Here is a 20,954-nt window from a genome sequence, read left to right as displayed (position 1 = left end):
CAAGAAGTGAGGTAGGATAGAGAAACATCCGGAAAATACCGGTGTTCAAAATATCTTGAAACTCTGCCGAATTTAAAAAAAAAAGAGAGAAAAGAAAAGGATGAGTCTTTGAAAATACAAGTCCTATTTTTTTCACGAGTCAAAACTCACCGAACTACGCGGGTCTGATTTTCACCGGATGTGAGATACGTAGGCAAACCTCATCGGTTCCGGCCCCCAATTTTCAAGAAATATCTAAAAATATTTTCCTTTATTTCCTTGTTTAGAAAGCCTTTCTTTGAGACCCCATTTTAAAAAATCCAAAAATATTTCCTTTAATTCCTTCTTTTAGGAGTCTTTTTTTTTTTAGAAAAAATCTCAAACAAATAAAAGATTAAAAAATAATATTTTATTTGTAGGAGTCTTTCATTAGAAAAAGAAAATAAATGAAATTAAAATCCAAAAAATATTTTCTTTCTTTTTATAAGTCTTTCTCTTTCTTTTTTGACCACTTAGCAAACACAACCCTAAAATCTTCTCCTACAAAGTGTTGAAAGGCCGTATTTGCAAAAGTGGCCGTGATTTGTTTTCGGTTGTGTTTTGCAAAATTATCTTTTCATGGTCAGTTTTGTACAAAATTTTAATCTGGTCACCCTAATTTAAAATGTGCAGAATGAGCACCGTTCAGAACTTACCTGTGAAGGTTATGGATCAGATTCCACTGGCACTCCACATGTGGTGGGAGGATTTGGGAAAACAAGGAAGAGACATGGTCAACCAATACCTAGGGGCGCTCACAGGACTATTGAAAATTCAACCTAGAAGGGACCTGATAGAGGCATTAGTGGCATTCTGGGACCCCGCTCATAATGTTTTACACTTCTCAGATTTTGAGCTTACGCCCACTTTGGAAGAAATGGCGGGTTATACTGGGAGCACGGAAGGACTGAGACACAAGTACCTGGTATCTCCAAGGACTGTTACTCCCCACAAGTTTCTGGACTTACTAAAGATAAGCAGACAAATCAAGACGGGAAGTCTAGCACGGGGAATTTCCACTTTTCATTTTCTATATCAGCGATACGGGCATCTAGGGGGATTCGAAGACCCTGAAAATGGACTCTGCGGTAAAGGAAACCGATCAAAATGGGAGACCCATAGATGTTTTGCCTTCATGGTGGCATTTTTAGGACTTTTGGTGTTTCCAAGGGAGGACGGGCACATTGATTTGCGGATAGCCGGGGTTGTCCACGTTCTGACTACTCAGGCCAAGAGTACTCTCGCACCCATGATCGTATCAGATATATTCCGAGCCCTCACGTTCTGTAAGGCCGGAGCCAGTTTTTTCGAGGGATGCAACCTGTTGTTGCAAATGTGGATGATCGAACACCTCTGTCATCGTCCTCGATACATGAACTATGGGTCTACGGTAAAAAACTACATTGAAGAGTTTAGTGCACGAGTAACAGGATTCGAGATGCCGAAAGGGGTCAAAGATTGGATTACCCGCCTTCAATCTACGACCGCAGATCAGGTAGAATGGACATTGGGTTGGCTTCCCGTTGATGAGATTGTTTATATGCCCGCCACTGGTCCCTACTTCTTGCCAATGGGTCTCCGAAGCATCCAAACCTATGCTCCGTACCGGGTTTTGAGACAGCTTGGAAGATGCCAGACAATTCCTAGAGATGAAGATCTTAGCACTTATGTGGTCGAAATCCGTCCTGATGCCCAATTTCCCGAAGAAGCGGTTCGCCAAATTTGGAGCGAATGCCAGTATTTGGGGGCAAACACCCGAGTACGTGATTTGTCTAAAGGTGAGGTCTTACCTAGTTATATTGCCTGGTATGGAAAGAGAGTCGCGACGAGTGGTGAACCCGAACGACCAACTAAAAGACCTCATATCCAAGAATTTGTTGACGCATCGCAAGAGCAGTGGGCTTGGTTAGCCAAAGAAAGGGAGTACCGGACCACCATAAGCAAGCTAGAAGAACAAATCGAAAAAATCAAATTTGATAGTAGTTTGCAGGCAGCTGAAGATGAAGGGGAAAAGAAGAGGTTGGCCAAGGAAAATGAATCCCTTCGAGCCCAAATCCAGAGAATGAAAATAGCCGCCGAGGCACCAGCAAGAAGTGAGAGAGATGAGAAAATTATAACCAACCTGAGGCGGAAAGTGCAACGGTTTTGACTTGACAAAGGCCGAAAGAGACTTGTTAAATGCTCAAGCAAAGTTGGCCAAAGGTGTGGAGGAACAAGCTAGATTAGTCCACCAGTTGAAGCAGAAATATGACAAAGAAGCAGCAGTTTTACAGAAAAGGATGGTTGCCCTTGAGAATGAAATGGTCAAGAAAACAAAGGATTTCAAGGCAGAAAGAGAGCATTGCTACGCATTGATTTATCAATTACAAGAAAGCATGCAGCAGTTACAAGACCAAAACAACGCAGATGCACAAGTGTTGGAGGCTCGGGCCCAGCAGATTGGACGTTTGCTTCAAGAAAAGGGTGTCATCAGAATGAGGATTAAAGAGATAGTTGATTATGTTGTAATGAAATGCCATGAATGTGAAGACATGACCAAGTCTATGTTTTTTGCTTCTGTAATGACATTCGTCCGACAAGTGATTGTTGACCTAGACCGCCTTCAAGAAGATATTGCCCGCAGCCCTATGCGGAGACCGGCTGATGTCCCGCAAGCCTCCGGAGTACCAGTGGAGGCTCTTATGTATTTTTGATTTCCTTTAGTAGTCTGTATTTTACTTTCTCTGAGTCTTGTTCGTCTTTGTCAAGGTTGTCTATTACTTTATTTCGAGTCTGTAGATTTTCCTTTTGCAGTCATCGCTACTTTAGTCCTTGTAATAGAAAATCCAAAAAGATGTCTTTTATTAATGAAATAATTTATTTCGTATCTATTTATCTGAACTACGTAATGATCTGATTCATGCGGCGTCATGATACGTAGGCAATCCCCATAGGATTCGATCATATTCTTAAAAGAAGAGAGGGAAAAAGAAGAGAGAGGAAGAAAGAAAAGAGGGGCCAAACTAAAAAAAAAGGGAAAGAATAAGAATTAAAAGAGCGAAACACAGCAGGAGGTGAGAGGGAAAAGTCAGGATTTGGAGAATTTGGAAAAGCCGAGATGAAACATACGAGCCGTCGCAAAGCATCTAGGAACGTTAACTGCTCAGGTGCATTGCATACCCAATGTGCGATTAACTATCTGTAAATTGCTTTTAAAACTGACCAAGTTTTTGTGTGCGCATAGACAGGTTTTGTTTTAGGTGGTTAGTTTGTTGGCATCCTGGCAAGTTACCCTTATAACACCAGATCAAAGTGTAAGGCAGTCATGACTAGCAAAGAATTAGACACGGGTGTTGTCGACCCGCCGAGGGAGATTGTAGAATTGGAGTCTGAATTGAAAGAGGAGGTCTACAGGTTGAAGCATCAAATGGCAGAAATGTATCAAGCCTGGGTCAGGGGGCATCCTCCACCTTCATTCCCCGCTAACTACGCAGAAAATCCCACTTTCATCCCATCACTGTCACAAGCCCAAGATCCCATTACCATTGATCTTTCCCCTCAGCACGCACCAGGCTTTACCCCTTATCGCCACTACCCTGGCACCTCGTCCCAAACCTTTCACGCTCCACCAGCCAAAACAACTGCATACCCTGCTCCGACATCCGCTCCTGTTTTCATAGCCCCTCCGCGAGCTACCCTTCACAGATCTTCTAGTGAACCCGCATTCCAAGCTCCAGATACCTAATATTATGTTCCAGAACTAACTTTCAAAGTCGCGGATCCTTATTCCCATGCCCCTCGCTTTGAACCTCTTGTCGAAACTGAGAAACCATCCCGGAATGTGGAGCAGGACGAGATGTTCAGGAAAGTGAAGAGCCTAGAGCAATCTTTGAAGAACATGCAAGGGATAGGAAGCCAATTAAGTGTGGCTTACAAGGATTTATGCCTATTTTCGGATGTTCAACTGCCCGCTGGGTTTAAGATGCCCAAGTTTGACCCGTACGATGGACATGGAGATCATGTGGCCCATTTGAGAGGCTTCTGCAGCAATATGAGAGGCGCCGGTGGGAAAGATGAATTATTAATGGCATATTTCAGTCAGAGTCTGAGTGGGGCAGCTTTAGAATGGTACACCCGCCAAGACACTAGCAGGTGGTACACATGGGATGACTTGGCTCAGGCCTTTGCTCGGCACTTTCAGTACAATATAAACATTGTCCCGGATCGCCTATCTTTGACCAAGGTAGAGAAGAGGCCCAATGAAAGCTTTAGGGAATATGGTTTCAGATGGAGAGAACAAGCTGCACGAGTCTACCCTCCGATGGAAGAAGATGAGATGGTCGAGTACTTTCTTCAAGCCCTAGAGCCCACTTACTTTGGCCATTTGATCTCGGCCATAGGTAAGTCCTTCAACGATGTGGTAAAGATGGGAGGAATGGTGGAAGAGGGACTCAAGTCAAGCAAGATCATGAGCTACTCTGCCATAAAAGCAACCACACAAGCAATTCAAAGTGGCACTGGAAGCCTGTTAGGCAAAAAGAAGAAAGAAGATGTCGCTATGTTTGTCTCCGGATCATGGCGTGGCCCAAGGGGTCTGCCTCACCAGTACACCCAAACTCAACCCCGGCCTCAAACCTACACCCAAGCTCCATATAATCCATCCCAGCATTATTTCCCACCACAAGACCCTCGATATTCTGTCGAGCTACCCCAATACCATGTTCACCACGCACAGTCATATGCTCAACCCCCTCCTTACCCGCAATGGCGTGCTCCAACTCCACAAAATCCTTATACACCTCCACAACCATACCAAAACCCTACTGGTCCAAGTTTTCGACCAAGGCCAGATTACAGAAAAGAGAGGCAACAACGGAAAGAAACCTTCACCCCTCTTGGAGAGTCCTATACCAGTTTGTTTCATAGGTTGAGGCAGTTGGACGTTTTGAGGCCGATTGAGCCCAAGATACCAAATCCGCCTCCAAGGAACCTTGATTACTCCCTTAGATGTGCATATTGTTCTAATGCTCCGGGGCACGACACAGAGAAGTGCTGGCATTTGAAGAGGGCGATCCAAGAGCTTATTGATACAAATCAAATTGTGGTCCAGAGCCCGAAGGCGCCAAACATCAACCAAAATCCTTTGTCGGCCCATGCAGAGACACATATGATCGAGATAGTTCATAAGGATGGGGAGCCCAAAAACTCTTCCAAGTCTATCATGATGATCCGGGCTAGCGAAAGTAATCCAATCAAAGCTCTAGATTCTGCAAAAGCAATGTCCTTGACAGTTAAAGGGGTGTCGGAGAAGCCAAGCACGCTCAACGTGAAGCCTTCTGTATTGGTTGTGAAAGGGCCTCCGGTTGGTGTTGAAGCGAACCAGGAGAGGCAAAAAGTGGTCATGCCAGGGGTCCCAGGCAAGCCTGTCATAATCGTGGAAGGGGTTCGTGTTACCCCCGTTATTATTAAGCCAGTGACCCAGTTACCAATGGTTGACACAAAGGCCGTCCCGTGGAATTACAAACAAGTGATAGTAACATACAAAGGGAAAGAAGTAGAAGATGAAGTCAATGAAACCGGAGGACTAACTCATTCTGGGAGATGTTTTGCCCCAGAAGAACTGAGGAAAACCAAGCCATTCAAGGACGGCCACGTCCCAGTAAAAAAGCCGGTCACCGAGGAAGAGGCCGAGGAATTCCTGAAAAAGATGAAAATGCAAGACTATTCCATTGTAGAACAGTTGAGGAAAATACCAGCTCAGATCTCTCTTCTGTCTTTGTTGATACATTCAGATGAACACCGCAAAGCCCTAATGAAGATTTTGAACGAGGCCCATGTTCCTGATAAGATCACGGTGAACCACTTGGAAAAGATTGCTAACAAGATTTTCGAAGCGAACAGGATCACTTTCTCAGATGATGAACTCCCTATAGAGGGTACAGAACACAATCGAGCTCTTTATCTCACAGTGAAGTGCGAGGATTTTGCTGTCTCAAGGGTACTGGTGGATAACGGTTCTAGTGCGAATATTTGCCCTCTGTCCACTTTGCAAAAGTTGAAGATTGGCACCGAAAGGATCCACATTAATAATGTATGCGTTCGAGGCTTCGATGGAGGAGGGAAAGATTCTGTCGGTGATATAATGCTAAATTTGTCAATAGGGCCGGTTGAGTTCACTATGGAGTTCCAAGTGCTAGATGTGGCTGCCTCTTATAACTTGTTGTTGGGCAGGCCCTGGATCCACGCTGCCAAGGCAATCCCGTCTTCTCTGCATCAAATGGTAAAGTTCGAATGGGACAGACAGGAAATAGTTGTGCACGGTGATGAGAACTTATCTGCTTACAATGACACAATCATTCCATTTATTGAAGTTGAAGATGATAAAGGGCCTTGGGTTTACCAAATGTTCGAAACAGTGTCTGTCGGGAAAATTCCCGAAGGAGAATGCATCCTAGGTCCGAAGATACCATCCGCGTCTGTCATGGTAGCAAATGAAATGTTGAAGAATAGTTTTCTGCCGGGCAAAGGTCTGGGTTCATCTCTGCAGGGTATTGTGCATCCGGTGTGTCCATGTGAAAGTTTTAGTACATTTGGTTTGGGATTCACACTCACAGGAAAGGACGTGAAAAAGGCTAAAAGTTTGAAAGGAAAGGCATGGTCACTTCCTAAGCCTGTTCCACATATCTCCAAGTCTTTTGTCAAGCCAGGGGTCGCAAAACGCCCAATATCAGCGGTCCCAAAACCTGTGGTCGACTTTGATGAAGAGTTGATCAAGAGGTTCCAGAGTCTGTTTGATGAGGTCAATATGGTCGAAATTGGGGAAGGTTCCAATAATGCCGATGTGCAGTTTGTCGGGCCAAACGTGAAGCTTAGCAATTGGAAAGCTATTCCTCTCCCCATCCGGAAAGAGTTTTGGTAGTTTGCTTTGTTTTCCTTTCTGCTATCTGGGTTATTCCAGGGTTGTAATCCAGATTTTTTATTTTTTGCTTGTTTTGATGTACAAACCCTCCTATCCTTTTATTTTCAATGAAATACAATTTCCCGTTTTCCATTAATCCTGATAGCGTTTCATTTTTGTTTTTGCTTTTCTTTCTGTACAGTTCCTTTTATGCTGGTTTCAATGACATGACATGCATGAGAAATTTTCAGCCAAATCTTAAAAGCCAATCTAATTCTGAAATAACGATCCAAGAAGTAGAGGGTGATGATGAAACAGAATACGATGAAGAGGCGGCATTTGAGGAAGTCAGTAGAGAACTAAAACACTTCGAAGAAAAACCCAAGCCTAATTTGAATGAAACCGAAGCAATCAATTTAGGGGATCAAAATAATGTCAGAGAAACCAAGATAAGTGTGCATCTGGAACCGCAAATCAAGGAAGAAATAATCAAAACACTATTTGCATACAAAGATGTCTTTGCATGGTCGTATGACGACATGCCGGGCTTGAGTACTGATTTGGTAGCTCATAAATTGCCAACCGACCCTACATTCCCTCCTGTCAAGCAAAAGTTAAGAAAGTTCAAGACTGATATGAGTGTGAAGATTAAAGAAGAAATCACAAAGCAACTGGAGGCAAAGGTCATTCGGGTCACTCAGTATCCCACTTGGTTAGCTAATGCGGTACCAGTACCAAAGAAGGATGGTAAGACGAGGGTGTGTGTGTTGATTATCGTGATCTCAACAAGGCAAGTCCAAAGGATAACTTTCCATTGCCGAATATCCACATTCTGATTGATAATTGTGCCAAGCACGAGATCGGGTCTTTCGTGGATTGTTATGATGGATGAGGAAGACGCAGAAAAGACAGCATTCATCACGCCATGGGGGACGTATTGCTACCGGGTAATGCCATTCGGTTTAAAGAATGCTGGGGCAACTTACATGAGGGCAATGACCACTATATTTCATGACATGATACACAAGGAAATTGAGGTTTATGTAGATGATGTGATCATAAAGTCAAAGAAGCAGTCCGACCATGTTGGGGATTTGAGAAAGTTTTTCCAAAGGCTCCGCAGGTACAACCTCAAGCTCAATCCGGCGAAATGTGCATTTGGTGTCCCGTCGGGGAAACTGTTGGGATTCATAGTCAGTCGACGCGGCATCGAGTTGGATCCGTCAAAGATTAAGGCCATCCAAGAACTACCACCACCAAAGAATAAAACTGAGGTGATGAGCCTGCTCGGGAGGTTAAACTACATCAGCAGGTTTATTGCTCAACTCACGACAACTTGTGAGCCCATCTTTAAGTTACTAAAGAAGAATGCTGCGGTTAAGTGGACCGATGAGTGTCAGGAAGCATTTGATAAGATCAAGAATTACCTGCTGAACCCCCCTGTGTTGGTCCCGCCAGAACCTAGGAGACCTTTAATCCTCTATTTGACAGTCACGGATAATTCTTTTGGTTGTGTGTTGGGTCAACACGACATCACGGGCAAGAAAGAGCAAGCCATTTATTACCTCAGCAAGAAGTTCACTCCTTATGAGGTTAAGTATACTCTTCTTGAAAGGACATGTTGCGCCCTGACTTGGGTGGCGCAAAAGTTGAAGCATTATCTGTCATCCTACACTACTTACCTCATTTCTCGCATGGATCCTCTAAGGTATATCTTTCAGAAACCTATGCCCACAGGGAGGTTGGCAAAGTGGCAGATTTTACTCACAGAATTTGACATCATCTATGTGACTCGAACCGCGATGAAAGCCCAAGCCCTAGCCGATCACTTGGCCAAAAATCCGGTGGATGAAGCATATGAGCCATTGAAGACTTATTTTCCTGATGAGGAAGCGATGTATGTTGACGAGGCTGATCATGATGAAAAGCCAGGTTGGAAACTTTTCTTTGATGGAGCCGCCAATATGAAAGGTGTCGGAATAGGGGCTGTATTCATTTCTGAAACAAGGCATCACTATCCCGTAACAGCTCAACTTCGATTTTATTGCACTAACAACATGGCTGAATACGAGGCATGCATCCTGGGTTTGAGGTTAGCTATAGACATGGGAGTTCAAGAAATATTGGTTTTGGGAGACTCAGATTTGTTGGTTCACCAGATTCAGGGAGAATGGGAGACCCGTGATTTGAAGCTCATACCGTATCGACAATGTCTGCATGATCTTTGTCAATGATTCAGGTCGGTAGAATTCAGGCATATTCCCAAGATTCATAATGAGATTGCCGACGCCTTGGCCACTCTGGCGTCGATGTTACACCATCCGGATGAAATTTATGTCGACCCTCTGCATATCCAAATCCGTGATCAGCATGCCTATTGCAATATGGTCGAGGAGGAACTCGATGGCGAGCCTTGGTTCCACGACGTTGAGGAATACATCAAATCAGGGGTATATCCGGCACATGCCACAGGCGATCAAAAGAGAACCATTCGACGTCTGGCTAGCGGATTTTTCTTAAGTAGGGGAATATTGTATAAGAGAACTCCAGATCTAGGTTTACTAAGGTGTATAGATGCTAAACAAGCCTCGACTATCATGGCTGAAGTGCATTCCGGGGTTTGCGGGCCACATATGAGTGGGTATGTCTTGACGAAGAAGATTCTTCGAGCAGGTTATTATTGGCTCACCATGGAACGTGATTGCATCAGCTTTGTTTGCAAATGTCATCAATTCCAGGTGTACGGTGATTTGATTCATTCCCCGCCATCTGAGCTACACACAATGTCGGCACCTTGGCCCTTTGTTGCTTGGGGCATGGATGTCATTAGACCGATTGAGCCGGCAGCATCAAACGAGCATAGGTTTATTCTGGTGGCCATTGATTACTTTACCAAGTGGGTCGAAGCTGTAACTTTCAAGTCCGTGACCAAGAAGGCAGTGGTAGATTTTGTTCATTCAAACATCATTTGCCGGTTCGGAATCCCCAAGATAATCATCACAGATAATGCTGCTAACCTCAACAGTCATTTGATGAAAGAAGTATGCCAACAGTTCAAGATTATGCATCGAAACTCCACTCCATATCGTCCTAAGGCAAACGGAGCTGTTGAGGCTGCTAACAAGAACATAAAGAAGATACTTCATAAAATGGTGCAAGGTTCGAGGCAATGGCATGAAAAGTTACCGTTTGCTTTGCTAGGTTATCGCACTACTGTCCGCACTTCAATAGGTGCAACCCCCTATTTGCTGGTATATGGAACCGAGGCAGTGATACCTGCGAAAGTTGAGATTCCATCCCTGCGGGTCATTGTTGAAAATGAAATTGATAATGATGAGTGGGTCAAAACCCGGCTAGAGCAATTGAGTTTGATTGATGAAAAAAGATTGGCAGCAGTATGCCATGGTCAACTGTATCAGAGAAGAATGGCAAGAGCATAAAACAAGAAGGTGCGTCCCCGAAAATTTGAGGTGGGTCAGCTGGTATTGAAACGCATCCTCCCACATCAGGCTGAAGCTAAAGGCAAGTTCGCCCTAAACTGGAAGGGGCCGTTCATTGTGACAAAGGTATTGCCCAATGGTGCTTTGTATTTAACAGACATAGAAGGTAAATGTGTGGATATGGCTATCAATTCTGATGCAGTCAAGAGATATTATATATGATTTCTTTGCTTATCTTCAATCGTATTTTGTACTAGACACGTTTAAAGTTGGAATGACAAAGGCATTTTATTCTGCTATCCCAAACACTTTTAGCATTTGTTACCCCTTTTTGAGCCTTATTTATTTTCTTTCATACCCCTCTTTTGGAATCAGAAGCAGTATTAGAAATATAAAAGAATAAAAAAAAAGAGAGAAAAGAAAAAAGAACAAAAAAAAAAGAAGAAAAAAAAAGAAGGAAAAGAGAAAAGCAAAGAAAGAAAAAGAAAAGAAAGGAGAAAAAGAAAAGCAAAGTAACAAAAACAAAACTCTTATTTTGGAACTACGTTAGACTTGATTCCTTTTAAGGATACGTAGGCAGCCTTACTCTGAGGTTCAGTCCCATCAAATAAAATTCAAAATTCCCCAGATTCAAAAACTGGGGCAGAAGTTTTAGTTTTGCAATAGGTTTGATTCCAAAAGTTATAATTTTGAACCCTTTCATCTTAAGTCATGTTGAGCCTTATACTACCTTTTCTTTCTAACCCTTTTCAAAAGCCTATACTACGGTCCAAAGAAAGACCTTCCGACCAATCTTTGAGGATGCCAAGTCGAGTGAGATAGAGGTATGATCTCCATTATGGGTAACACTTTGTTCATTGGGTACAAGGAAAATAAATAAAATGAGAGAGTCTTATTGGTGAAATCCCTCATGGGCACCGTAAGGCGATGGTGAGCTGAGGAAAAATTTAAAATGAGAGAGTCTTATTGGTGAAAACCCTCACGGGCACCGTAAGGCGATGGTGAGCTGAGGAAAAATTTAAAATGAGAGAGTCTTATTGGTGAAAACCCTCACGGGCACCGTAAGGCGGCGGTGAGTTGAGAGATGAACAAATGAGAGAGGCTTGTTGGTGAAAACCCTTCGGGGCACTGCAAGTCAAAAGAGGTTGGTGACTTTACGAAAAGTTGGATCGTTGAAAGCCCGGGTTTTGAAGTATGAAGACATGACATGAACAGAAATGTGATTAGTTGGATGGACTAGGCTGATCAATCCGAAATGCATGTCATGATCTGTAGAGCTAGCTGATTCATTCAGATAAGTCTCTTTTCAATTCTTCTTCAAATAGTCATCTCAGTCTTTCTTTTTATTCCTAATTCTCGAAGTCACTTCGCTTCGTTTCTTTTTGGGTCTATTTTTCTAAGTCTCTGTCAAATTAGTTTTTTGTTAAGCAAGCAAGAAAGGACTTCAAAGCTCATTACCGGCTTTTTATTTGCACCAAGCGAAATTTGGCCAGGCACATTCCAAGTGACATGGTTTAGAACGAGCAATACGATGGTAACTGAAGTTCAGGTGGTCAAGTGATTCGTGAATTTGTAGGAAATGCAAAGGTTCCACAGTTGTCAGAATGAAAGTGTTATATGACGAGTTGAATGTAAGGGATTCAAGTCATTCAGAGGTTTTGTGTTCGAGGTCTGATTGAAAGGTCAAACAATTCTTCATAGCCCGAAGAAGCTAATCAGAATGAAGAAGGATAGTGGCAGAAGCAGACACCTTCAGCAAGGATGCCACAAACTAACCGCCACAGTTTCAAACTGACAAAATTTTCTTTGTTTTAAGCAGGGGAAAGAAATCTTGTTTGCTTTGCTAGGAATCCCCCATGAGGAAAGTATGTTCCAGATAAGTTCAGCCTTAAGTTTTCAGGACCCTCCTGGATAATGGGATCTAGTTTTAAGTTTTCAGGACCCTCCTGGATAATGGGATGCAACTAACAATCAATGAATGTTCCTGGTACAAACTGGGGCAGAAAATTTTCTCTGTTTTGTCTGTGTTGTCATGATTGCAGGAGCCCGCCTGGAGAATGAGGGAATTCATTTCAGTTTTAAGTCAGCAGGTACCCACCTGGAAAATGAGAGAATTTATTTCAAGTTTTAAGTCAGCAGGCGCCCACCTGGAAAACGAGAGAATTCATTTCAAGTTTTAAGTAGATGATTGAAAGGCCAAACAATTCTTCATAGCCCGAAGAAGCTAATCAGAATGAAGAAGGATAGTGGCAGAAGCAGACACCTTCAGCAAGGATGCCACAAACTAACCGCCACAGTTTCAAACTGACAAAATTTTCTTTGTTTTAAGCAGGGGAAAGAAATCTTGTTTGCTTTGCTAGGAATCCCCCATGAGGAAAGTATGTTCCAGATAAGTTCAGCCTTAAGTTTTCGGGACCCTCCTGGATAATGGGATCTAGTTTTAAGTTTTCAGGACCCTCCTGGATAATGGGATGCAACTAACAATCAATGAATGTTCCTGGTACAAACTGGGGCAGAAAATTTTCTCTGTTTTGTCTGTGTTGTCATGATTGCAGGAGCCCGCCTGGAGAATGAGGGAATTCATTTTAGTTTTAAGTCAGCAGGCACCCACCTGGAAAATGAGAGAATTTATTTCAAGTTTTAAGTCAGCAGGCGCCCACCTGGAAAACGAGGGAATTCATTTCAAGTTTTAAGTCAACATCAGGCGCCCACCTGGAGAACGAGGGAATTTATTTAAAGTTTTAAGTCAGCAGGCACCCACCTGGAGAATGAGGGAATTTATTTATTTCAAGTAAGTCAGCAGGCACCCACCTGGAGAATGAGGGAATTTATTTCAAATTTTTAAGTCATCAGGCGCCCACCTGGAAAACGAGGGAATTCATTTTTATTTTTAAGTCAGCACAGGTGCCCACCTGGAGAATGAGGGAATTTATTTCAAGTTTTTAAGTAAGCAGGCACCCACCTAGAGAATGAGGAAATTTGTTTTAATTTTCAAGTCAACATCAGGCGCCCACCTGGAGAACGAGGGAATTTATTTAAAGTTTTAAGTCAGCAGGCACCCACCTGGAGAATGAGGGAATTTATTTTAAGTTCAAGTAAGTCAGCAGGCACCCACCTGGAGAATGAGGAAATTTGTTTTAATTTTCAAGTCAACAGCAGACACCCACCTGGAGAATGAGGGAATTTATTTTAAGTTCAAGTAAGTCAGCAGGCACCCACCTGGAGAATGAGGGAATTTATTTCAAGTTTTAAGTCAACATCAGGCGCCCACCTGGAGAACGAGAGAATTTATTTCAAGTTTTAAGTCAACATCAGGCGCCCACCTGGAGAACGAGGGAATTTATTTAAAATTTTCAAGTCAACATCAGGCGTCCACCTAGAGAACGAGGGAATTTATTTAAAGTTTTAAGTCAGCAGGCACCCACCTGGAGAATGAGGGAAGTTATTTTAAGTTCAAGTAAGTCAGCAGGCACCCACCTAGAGAATGAGGGAATTTGTTTTAATTTTCAAGTCAACATCAGGCGCCCACCTGGAGAACGAGGGAATTTATTTAAAGTTTTAAGTCAGCAGGCACCCACCTGGAGAATGAGGGAATTTATTTTAAGTTCAAGTAAGTCAGCAGGCACTCACCTGGAGAATGAGGGAATTTATTTCAAATTTTAAGTCAACATCAGGCGCCCACCTGGAGAACGAGGGAATTTATTTCAAGTTTTAAGTCAACATCAGGCGCCCGCCTGGAGAACGAGGGAATTTATTTCAAGTAAGTCAGCAGGCACCCACCTGGAGAATGGGGAAATTTATTTCAAGTTTTAAGTCAACAGCAGGCACCCACCTGGAAAACGAGGGAATTCATTTCAAGTTTTTAAGTCAGCAGGCACCCACCTGGAGAATGAGGGAATTTATTTCAAGTATTAAGTCAACATCAGGCACCCACCTGGAAAATGAGAGAATTTATTTCAAGTTTTGAGTCATCAGGCGCCCACCTGGAGAACGAGGGAAGTCATTTATTTTCAATCCAAATCAGAAGTAGCACGAGCCGCCTGAAGAACAAGGTTTGCAAGCTCAAGTCTACTCCAAGTTCAAGTGCAAGCAGCAGGATGCCAGCCTGAAGAACATGGTCAGCTTTCAGTTTTCTTCAAATTCAAGTCAACAGGATGCCCACCTGAAGAATAGGGTGAATTTTCAATTTCAAGTTGAAGGATCAAGTGGAGATTCAAGGAAGATTCAAGACAAGAAGTAGATAGGATCTTGTATTTTCTTTTATTTTTGCTTTCAATTTATGATGTAATGGCAGGGACCGCGGACCGGAACCTCGACGGAACGGTATCTCACTCGACTCTGTCATCCTCTCCACACACTCCATTACTTCATTCACCTCTAAACTACACGTGACATGATTCCTTTAAAGCCAAATATATGTAGGCAGCTCAGATACCAGGGCTCGGTCACAATTTTTTGTCCGTCTTTGTTTCGTTTTGAATAAGCGTCGGGTCATAAATCAATTACGTTGCTTATTGTTCTTTGCTCCGAAAACTCTTCATGTTTTCCAGCAAAGAGGGGCAGCTATAAGCACGTAATTTTTGACCCGTCACGTCTTTAAGCTATATTAATTTTTCTTGCATATTTTATATATTTGTGTAGTGGTTCTTTGAGTCATTTATTTTACTTCAATTACAATATTTGAAAAACACCAAAAATAGTTTCATCTTTATATTTAATACATGTGTTAGCTATACATCTTTATAATAAGATAAAGTTATCCCAATTTGCAGCAATTAGCCCAACTTAGAGGCCCAGTTTCGGGCAAGAAGGAGCCCAAATCGGCTCCCTCGCTTAAACCAGTCCAAACCCGTTTTAACCCTTGACACGCCCATTTTATTTTTAATCTCAGCCACCCATCATTTCTCATCTAACGCCCCATATCAATTCTCTTAACCACATAAAATCTTAACCTACCTCAAACCCTAAACCTAAAAGCTTAACCACCCGCACACTCTCACCCCCACCGCCGCCGCATCACCATCCAACCTCACCGGAATCACATGCCCAAGGTCCCCTCCTCATCGTCTCTTTCTCCACGTGGCATAACGACTTCTGACAGAATATTCTCATCTTCGCCTCCCTCACGCGTTTTGATTTCTTTGGACGAATCTCGGATAAATGGGAGCAGTTGGATGCGAGTGAAATCACATCCACGCCTTCCATTTGTCCGGGTTTTGTTCGATGTGGAAATTTTCCTGGATTTTCGGAAGGGGAGAGGGATTTTGGGCGTGACTTGGAGGGAAAGGAGAAGCTTCTAGAGTGGGTATATAATCCAAGTTTTCGGATAGAAAGAAGGAGGAGAAAAAAAAAGGGCTATGTTTTTTTTCAGATTTTTGAAGGTTCTTCCTTCTCATATTCAGTTGGTTCGCATATAAAAATTGGAGAGTTCTCTTTTAGTTTTTTTTTTTTTTGGATTTTTAAATCAGAAAACATATATATATATATATATATATATATATATATATATATATATATATATATATATATATATATATATATATATATATATATATATATATATATATATATATATATATACAGCTTCTGATTTGTTTTATCAAAAAATAGAGTTTAGCTGAGGTCCGTCGACCGTTTGTGAGGTTCTTATGGAGTTTGATTGAGGTTTGCCGTTGAGTTGAAACTGTCGTCCGAGGTCGGCTCGTGGTTCCTGACTTGCATGTCACGACTTCATTCACTGCTGGTCGAGTCCATTGTATAATTTCCTTACTTGTATTTCATCCGAACAGAAGCTTTAATTGAAATCCTCTTTAAGGTTCATTCTCTTTCCCTTGCTTTTGTTTTGGTGTTGATCAAAGTGTGATAAGAGTCGGAGTGTGATTAGTTCAGTATATGTTTAAGAGCTCATTTAGATGGAACTATTTTGATTTGAATGTTTGAGGTCGAATTTAGATTTCCATATATTCTGAGTGTCATTCTTATTCCATCTTGTTTTGTTCTGTAACGAGTTGGTCAGATTTCGTGATTACTGATTAAAGCTCAGAAAAATCTAATGTTTTCAATCGTGGAGTTTTGTATTTTAAAAATATATTTTCTAACTCTCTTGCCGAGTGTCTGATAGTCCATTTTTTTTAATCAAAATGTTAGAATTCGATTCCTGTGATGTTCATGAGTCTACCTTGGTTGTCCAGTGTTGAACTTAACAGTTTTGAGCATGAGGACTAAATTTGGTTTTGCTGTCGATTTTCAATTGAATCTGTTCTCATCATAAAGATGCTTGGTGTCATCTGTTTGCTCTTATTGAGATTAAGTGCAAGTAATTGATATCAGTTGAAGAGTTCAGGTGCGAGTCGAATATCTAGTTCCCTGGGAATTCATTGAAATCATATGGTTGATCTTCTGCTGCGTTCAACTCGATTTGTTCAAATTAGCTCATCATTTTCTGTTGCAAATTTGGCTAATTTCGAGTTTAATTGAGTTGGAATTGTGGTATCTTGCTTCAAATTCTTTATAAGGGTCACTGTTAAATGGTTAATTGCACGGATTACGTTCTCATGAACCGCTAATGATTTTTCTTCTCGAGTTGATATATTTGACATATTTCTGATGACAGTTTGGCTATAACATTGATGTTATTTGTGTTTGAGAATTTTGGTTGGTTCAAATAATGGAAGTCGAAAGCAGTATTGGTGTTGTGAATGGTCCATTCTGACATGTTTTGATTTGAATTCAATTGTTTGTGTATTTCTGTAAGACTAATGAGAGGCTGCATGATACTAATTGGAGTCTGCAAGTGAACTTGAGAAATTAACAGTTATGAAGATAAAAGGGAATAAAAGAAAATGAGAGGTTAGATAGCATGATAACCCAAAGAAAAGAAGGGGTCTGGACGGGTTTTAAGCTCTTATCACACTGTGATTCACCACTTTTGTCCTGATTTTATTGTCGTGTTTGTTCTGTCGAGCTATTATTTTCTCTCTTTTCTTTTATGTGTTGACTGCTATCTTATCTTTGTGAGTAAATAATTTGAATAATTTGAATGAGTTAATTTTGAATGTTTGTGGGGGAATGGGGAAAGGACACGCCCATTAGAGTCCATTAATGATTAAACTGTCTATATGCTTTAGGATTGGGCTCAGTCTAACAAATGAATTTAATTGTTAAGAAAAATGAGGCATTTTGAACATTGTAGCTTGCTTTAGGTGCGATTCATAAATAAATTATCGTGATTATGGGTACGGTTCCCGTGGCATAGTCATGATGCATAATTTCAAATTCGAGTGTGCGTTTCACGTGACTCGACCATAACTTTAAATAATAATAAATGAACATGTTGTAAATCACGGGTGCGTTTCACGTGGCGCGGTTTGCAATCTGTACCAAAACGACAAGTGTACGACATCGTGACTTGTTTCAAATAATTCCATAAATATTAAAAGCGGTCAGAAAGCTAAAAAACACAATAGATTTTAAAACATGTATTAAATCAGATAATTAGGCCAATTATTAATAGTTGAGCGACCGTGCTAAAACCATGGAACTCGGAAGTGCCTCACACCTTTTCCCGGGTTAACAGAATTTCCTACCCGGTCTTCTGTGTTCGCAGACCATAAATAGAGTCAAATTTCCTTGATTTGGGATTTAAAATAAACCGGTGACTTGGGACACCATAACTTATTCCAAGTGGCGACTCTGATCAAATAAATAATTTCATTTCGAATATTGTCACTTTAATTGGAAAAACTCCCTCTCCCCCCATCCCTTCGAAAAAAAGGAGGTGTAACAATTACATGCAATAATTAAATATTTTTATTTTATTTAAGTAAAATATGAAAATAAAATTTAAAAGTACTTGATTCTTTTAATATAAGTTAAATATATTAAAAATCATTCAACAAATATAAAAAGCATTCACCCCTAAAGTCATTATATATTAGAAAGCTATCCTAAAAATAATAAGAAATATTTATACATTAATATCCTAAGTATTAGGTTTAACTGCTTCTCTCCAATTTTGATATATAATATATTTTATTAAGGGTATTTTTGGTAATAGGAAAAATCAAAACTGCTTCTGCTTATGCTTTTCGGAATAAGCTATTTTTTCTATAAACTTGCAAGTTAGGAAAAAAATATACTTTTGAGAAAAAAACACTTTTGGCCTAGCCAAACATGCTATGAGAGAGAGAAATAGAGGGGTATTGGATGTATACCTTTGCTTTACCACATTACTTTCTTTCGTTCTATTTTCTTTGTTTTGGATATTTGTTACTCTACATAGTATTTTTTTTTTCTTTTTTATGGGATGATAAAAAGATGTGATAAAGAAAGAAATTACCGTTACATGATAACTGAATTTTATGCTTATAAAATTGAATTGAATCACGCAAACTAATTTTTGGTATGGAGCGGGGATTGAATTTTTTTTACTTTCTCAAAATAAAACTTACATAGTTAGAAGTTAAATAAAATTATTATAAATCATAATTTTGTATATATGAAATGTTTAAAAATATTTGCAACCGTATTAAATAATATCATTCATTTAAGATCTGGAGAGGAGTACTATTTAGGGTGAGATTTAAAAAATTAAAGGTGAAAGTTTCTTAGAAACATATTAGAAAATTGCTCAAGAAATCTTAATTGAAATTGAAAATATTTCAATTATTTGGGTCAAGTTGGGTTGTTTCGACTATAAATTATCGCTTAGCACATTTTGACTCAACTATCTTGATCCAAGTGAAGTTTGGACTAGGTTGGACAATGACTCGTTTATAGGTTCAGCCTATTTTGACCAGCGTAATCTCAGTCCAACGGCACATTTGCGCCCCTAATCTGATCTTAAATTTAAAAGTAGAAGCCCAAGTGGTGGACGAACATCCAAATATTTTATCTCAGCTAATGAATTGTTTTCATTCTTATTTGGTCGGGCATCAGAAGACTATCCCAATCAAAGCTCTATTTCAGTTGTTTAACGCCTCTCAAATTTTTTCTGCGTCATTTTTCGATGATGGTAAACTTGATTTTTTGTTACTACGTTATACTCTTACTGGTGGTTTAAAATCCTTAGTTAATTATCTCTATAAATTAAATCAAGCGCAGAGCTTTAAAAAAAAGAGAATAAAGCTCAAGAACTAATAGTATGATGAATTTTTTGTCTTTAACAGATAAAGGATTAGAGTAAAAATTAATTTTAAATATGGAACAAGCAAAAGAGCAATAAAGTAATGAGCATTAGGGGCTTTCATGGGAAGAGATAATGACCTTCGGCACCAAAAAAGAAGGAGACAATCCAAGGTTGGGGAAAGGGAGGAGATAGTCTAGGGGTGGAGGCGGGGTTTGTCTTCCTTTTTTTTTCCTTTCTTTCTTTTGTGGTATTTTTTAAAAAATATTTTTTAGTTATACTTATCAATTCCTTTTCTTTCAAAATATACTATATGTTATTTAATAACTGGTACACTTGACACATCAATAGGAGGTGTATTTCATGCTCTTGGCTTTGTCGGCATAGGTGTTCAAAAGAAACACATTTTTCGAGGTAAAGTGCCTATATTCAAAAGTTTAAAATGCTATGTAGGTATTTAGCCATGGTAAATTGGAAGACTCAAACCCTTAACATTGAAATTATATTGAACATCCTTCACTACTGAACTAGCTTTCTCATTTGTGTCAAGGATTTTCTATAGCGGCGAATTCAGAATTGAAATTTTATGATTTTAACCTTTAAGATTTTTAGCATTGAACTCATTATATTTTTAAAAGTATGAGTTTATATCTACTATTTATTGCAATTTAATAGATTTTTACACATAAATTTAAGTTGGAAGAATTGACTAAGCTTGGATTTTTGAGTAAACGACCTCGGAATCGGGATTTGAAGGTTCCAATAGGTTTGTATTATGAATTCGGACTTGGGCGTATGTCCGGATCGGGTTTTGGATGACCCGGGAGCGTTTCGGCGCCTATTGTGAAAGTTGGCATTTTGGAAGAATTTCATAAATTTGGGTTGAAGTGCATTTCAATGTTATCAATGTCCGATTGGGATTTCGAGTCTGGAAATAGCTCCGTATGATGATTCTGGTATTGGGAGCACATCCGGAAGTGGATTCGGAGGTCTGTAGGTCATTTTGGAGTCATTTGGCTAAAGCTAGAAATTTGAAGATTTTTGAGAAGTTTGACCGGAAGTGGACTTTTTGATATCGGGGTCGGAATCTGATTCCGAAAGTTGGGGTAGGTCCGTAATGTCAAATGTGATTTGTATGCAAAATTTGAGGTCAATCGGACGTGATTTGGTAGGTTTCGGTATCGAATGTAAAAGTTGAAATTTTAAAGTTCATAAAGTTTGAATTGAATTACGATCCATTATTTCGATGTTATTTGATGTCATTTGAAGGCTCGACTAAGTTCGTAATGTGTTTTGGAATGTGTTGGCATAATTGGTTGAGGTACCGAGGGCCTCGGTTGTGTCTCGGATCGAGTTCGGACGGATATTGGACTTTGAGGAATTGCTGGTTTCTGGATCTGGTTTCCTCTTCCGCGATCGCTAAGAAAGGGCCGCGATCGCGAAAGGTTAAGTGGACTGGTGGGATTTTTACTCTACGCGATCGCGTATAATGGTT

At 40.5% G+C, this 20,954-nt stretch overlaps 2 protein-coding genes across 2 annotated transcripts; both read left to right on the top strand.

Moving 5' to 3' along the window:
• Positions 1–643: 643 nt before the first annotated feature.
• Positions 644–2,167, top strand: LOC138904320 (uncharacterized). Its single transcript, XM_070192820.1, has one exon. The coding sequence runs from the start codon at positions 644–646 to the stop codon at positions 2,165–2,167; it is 1,524 nt and encodes a 507-aa protein (XP_070048921.1).
• Positions 2,168–3,853: 1,686 nt separating this feature from the next.
• Positions 3,854–10,335, top strand: LOC138904319 (uncharacterized). The gene is made up of 7 exons (XM_070192819.1): positions 3,854–4,125; positions 4,924–5,851; positions 6,053–6,912; positions 7,098–7,348; positions 8,633–8,987; positions 9,135–9,936; positions 9,991–10,335. Exons 1-7 carry the CDS (start codon positions 3,854–3,856, stop codon positions 10,333–10,335), a joined length of 3,813 nt encoding a protein of 1,270 aa, XP_070048920.1.
• The last annotated feature ends 10,619 nt before the right edge of the window (positions 10,336–20,954 follow it).

The sequence above is a fragment of the Nicotiana tomentosiformis genome, chromosome 2 (assembly GCF_000390325.3).
Source record: "Nicotiana tomentosiformis chromosome 2, ASM39032v3, whole genome shotgun sequence".
NCBI classification, from domain to species: Eukaryota; Viridiplantae; Streptophyta; class Magnoliopsida; order Solanales; family Solanaceae; genus Nicotiana; species Nicotiana tomentosiformis.
This window is presented reverse-complemented; position numbering and strand designations above follow the sequence as displayed.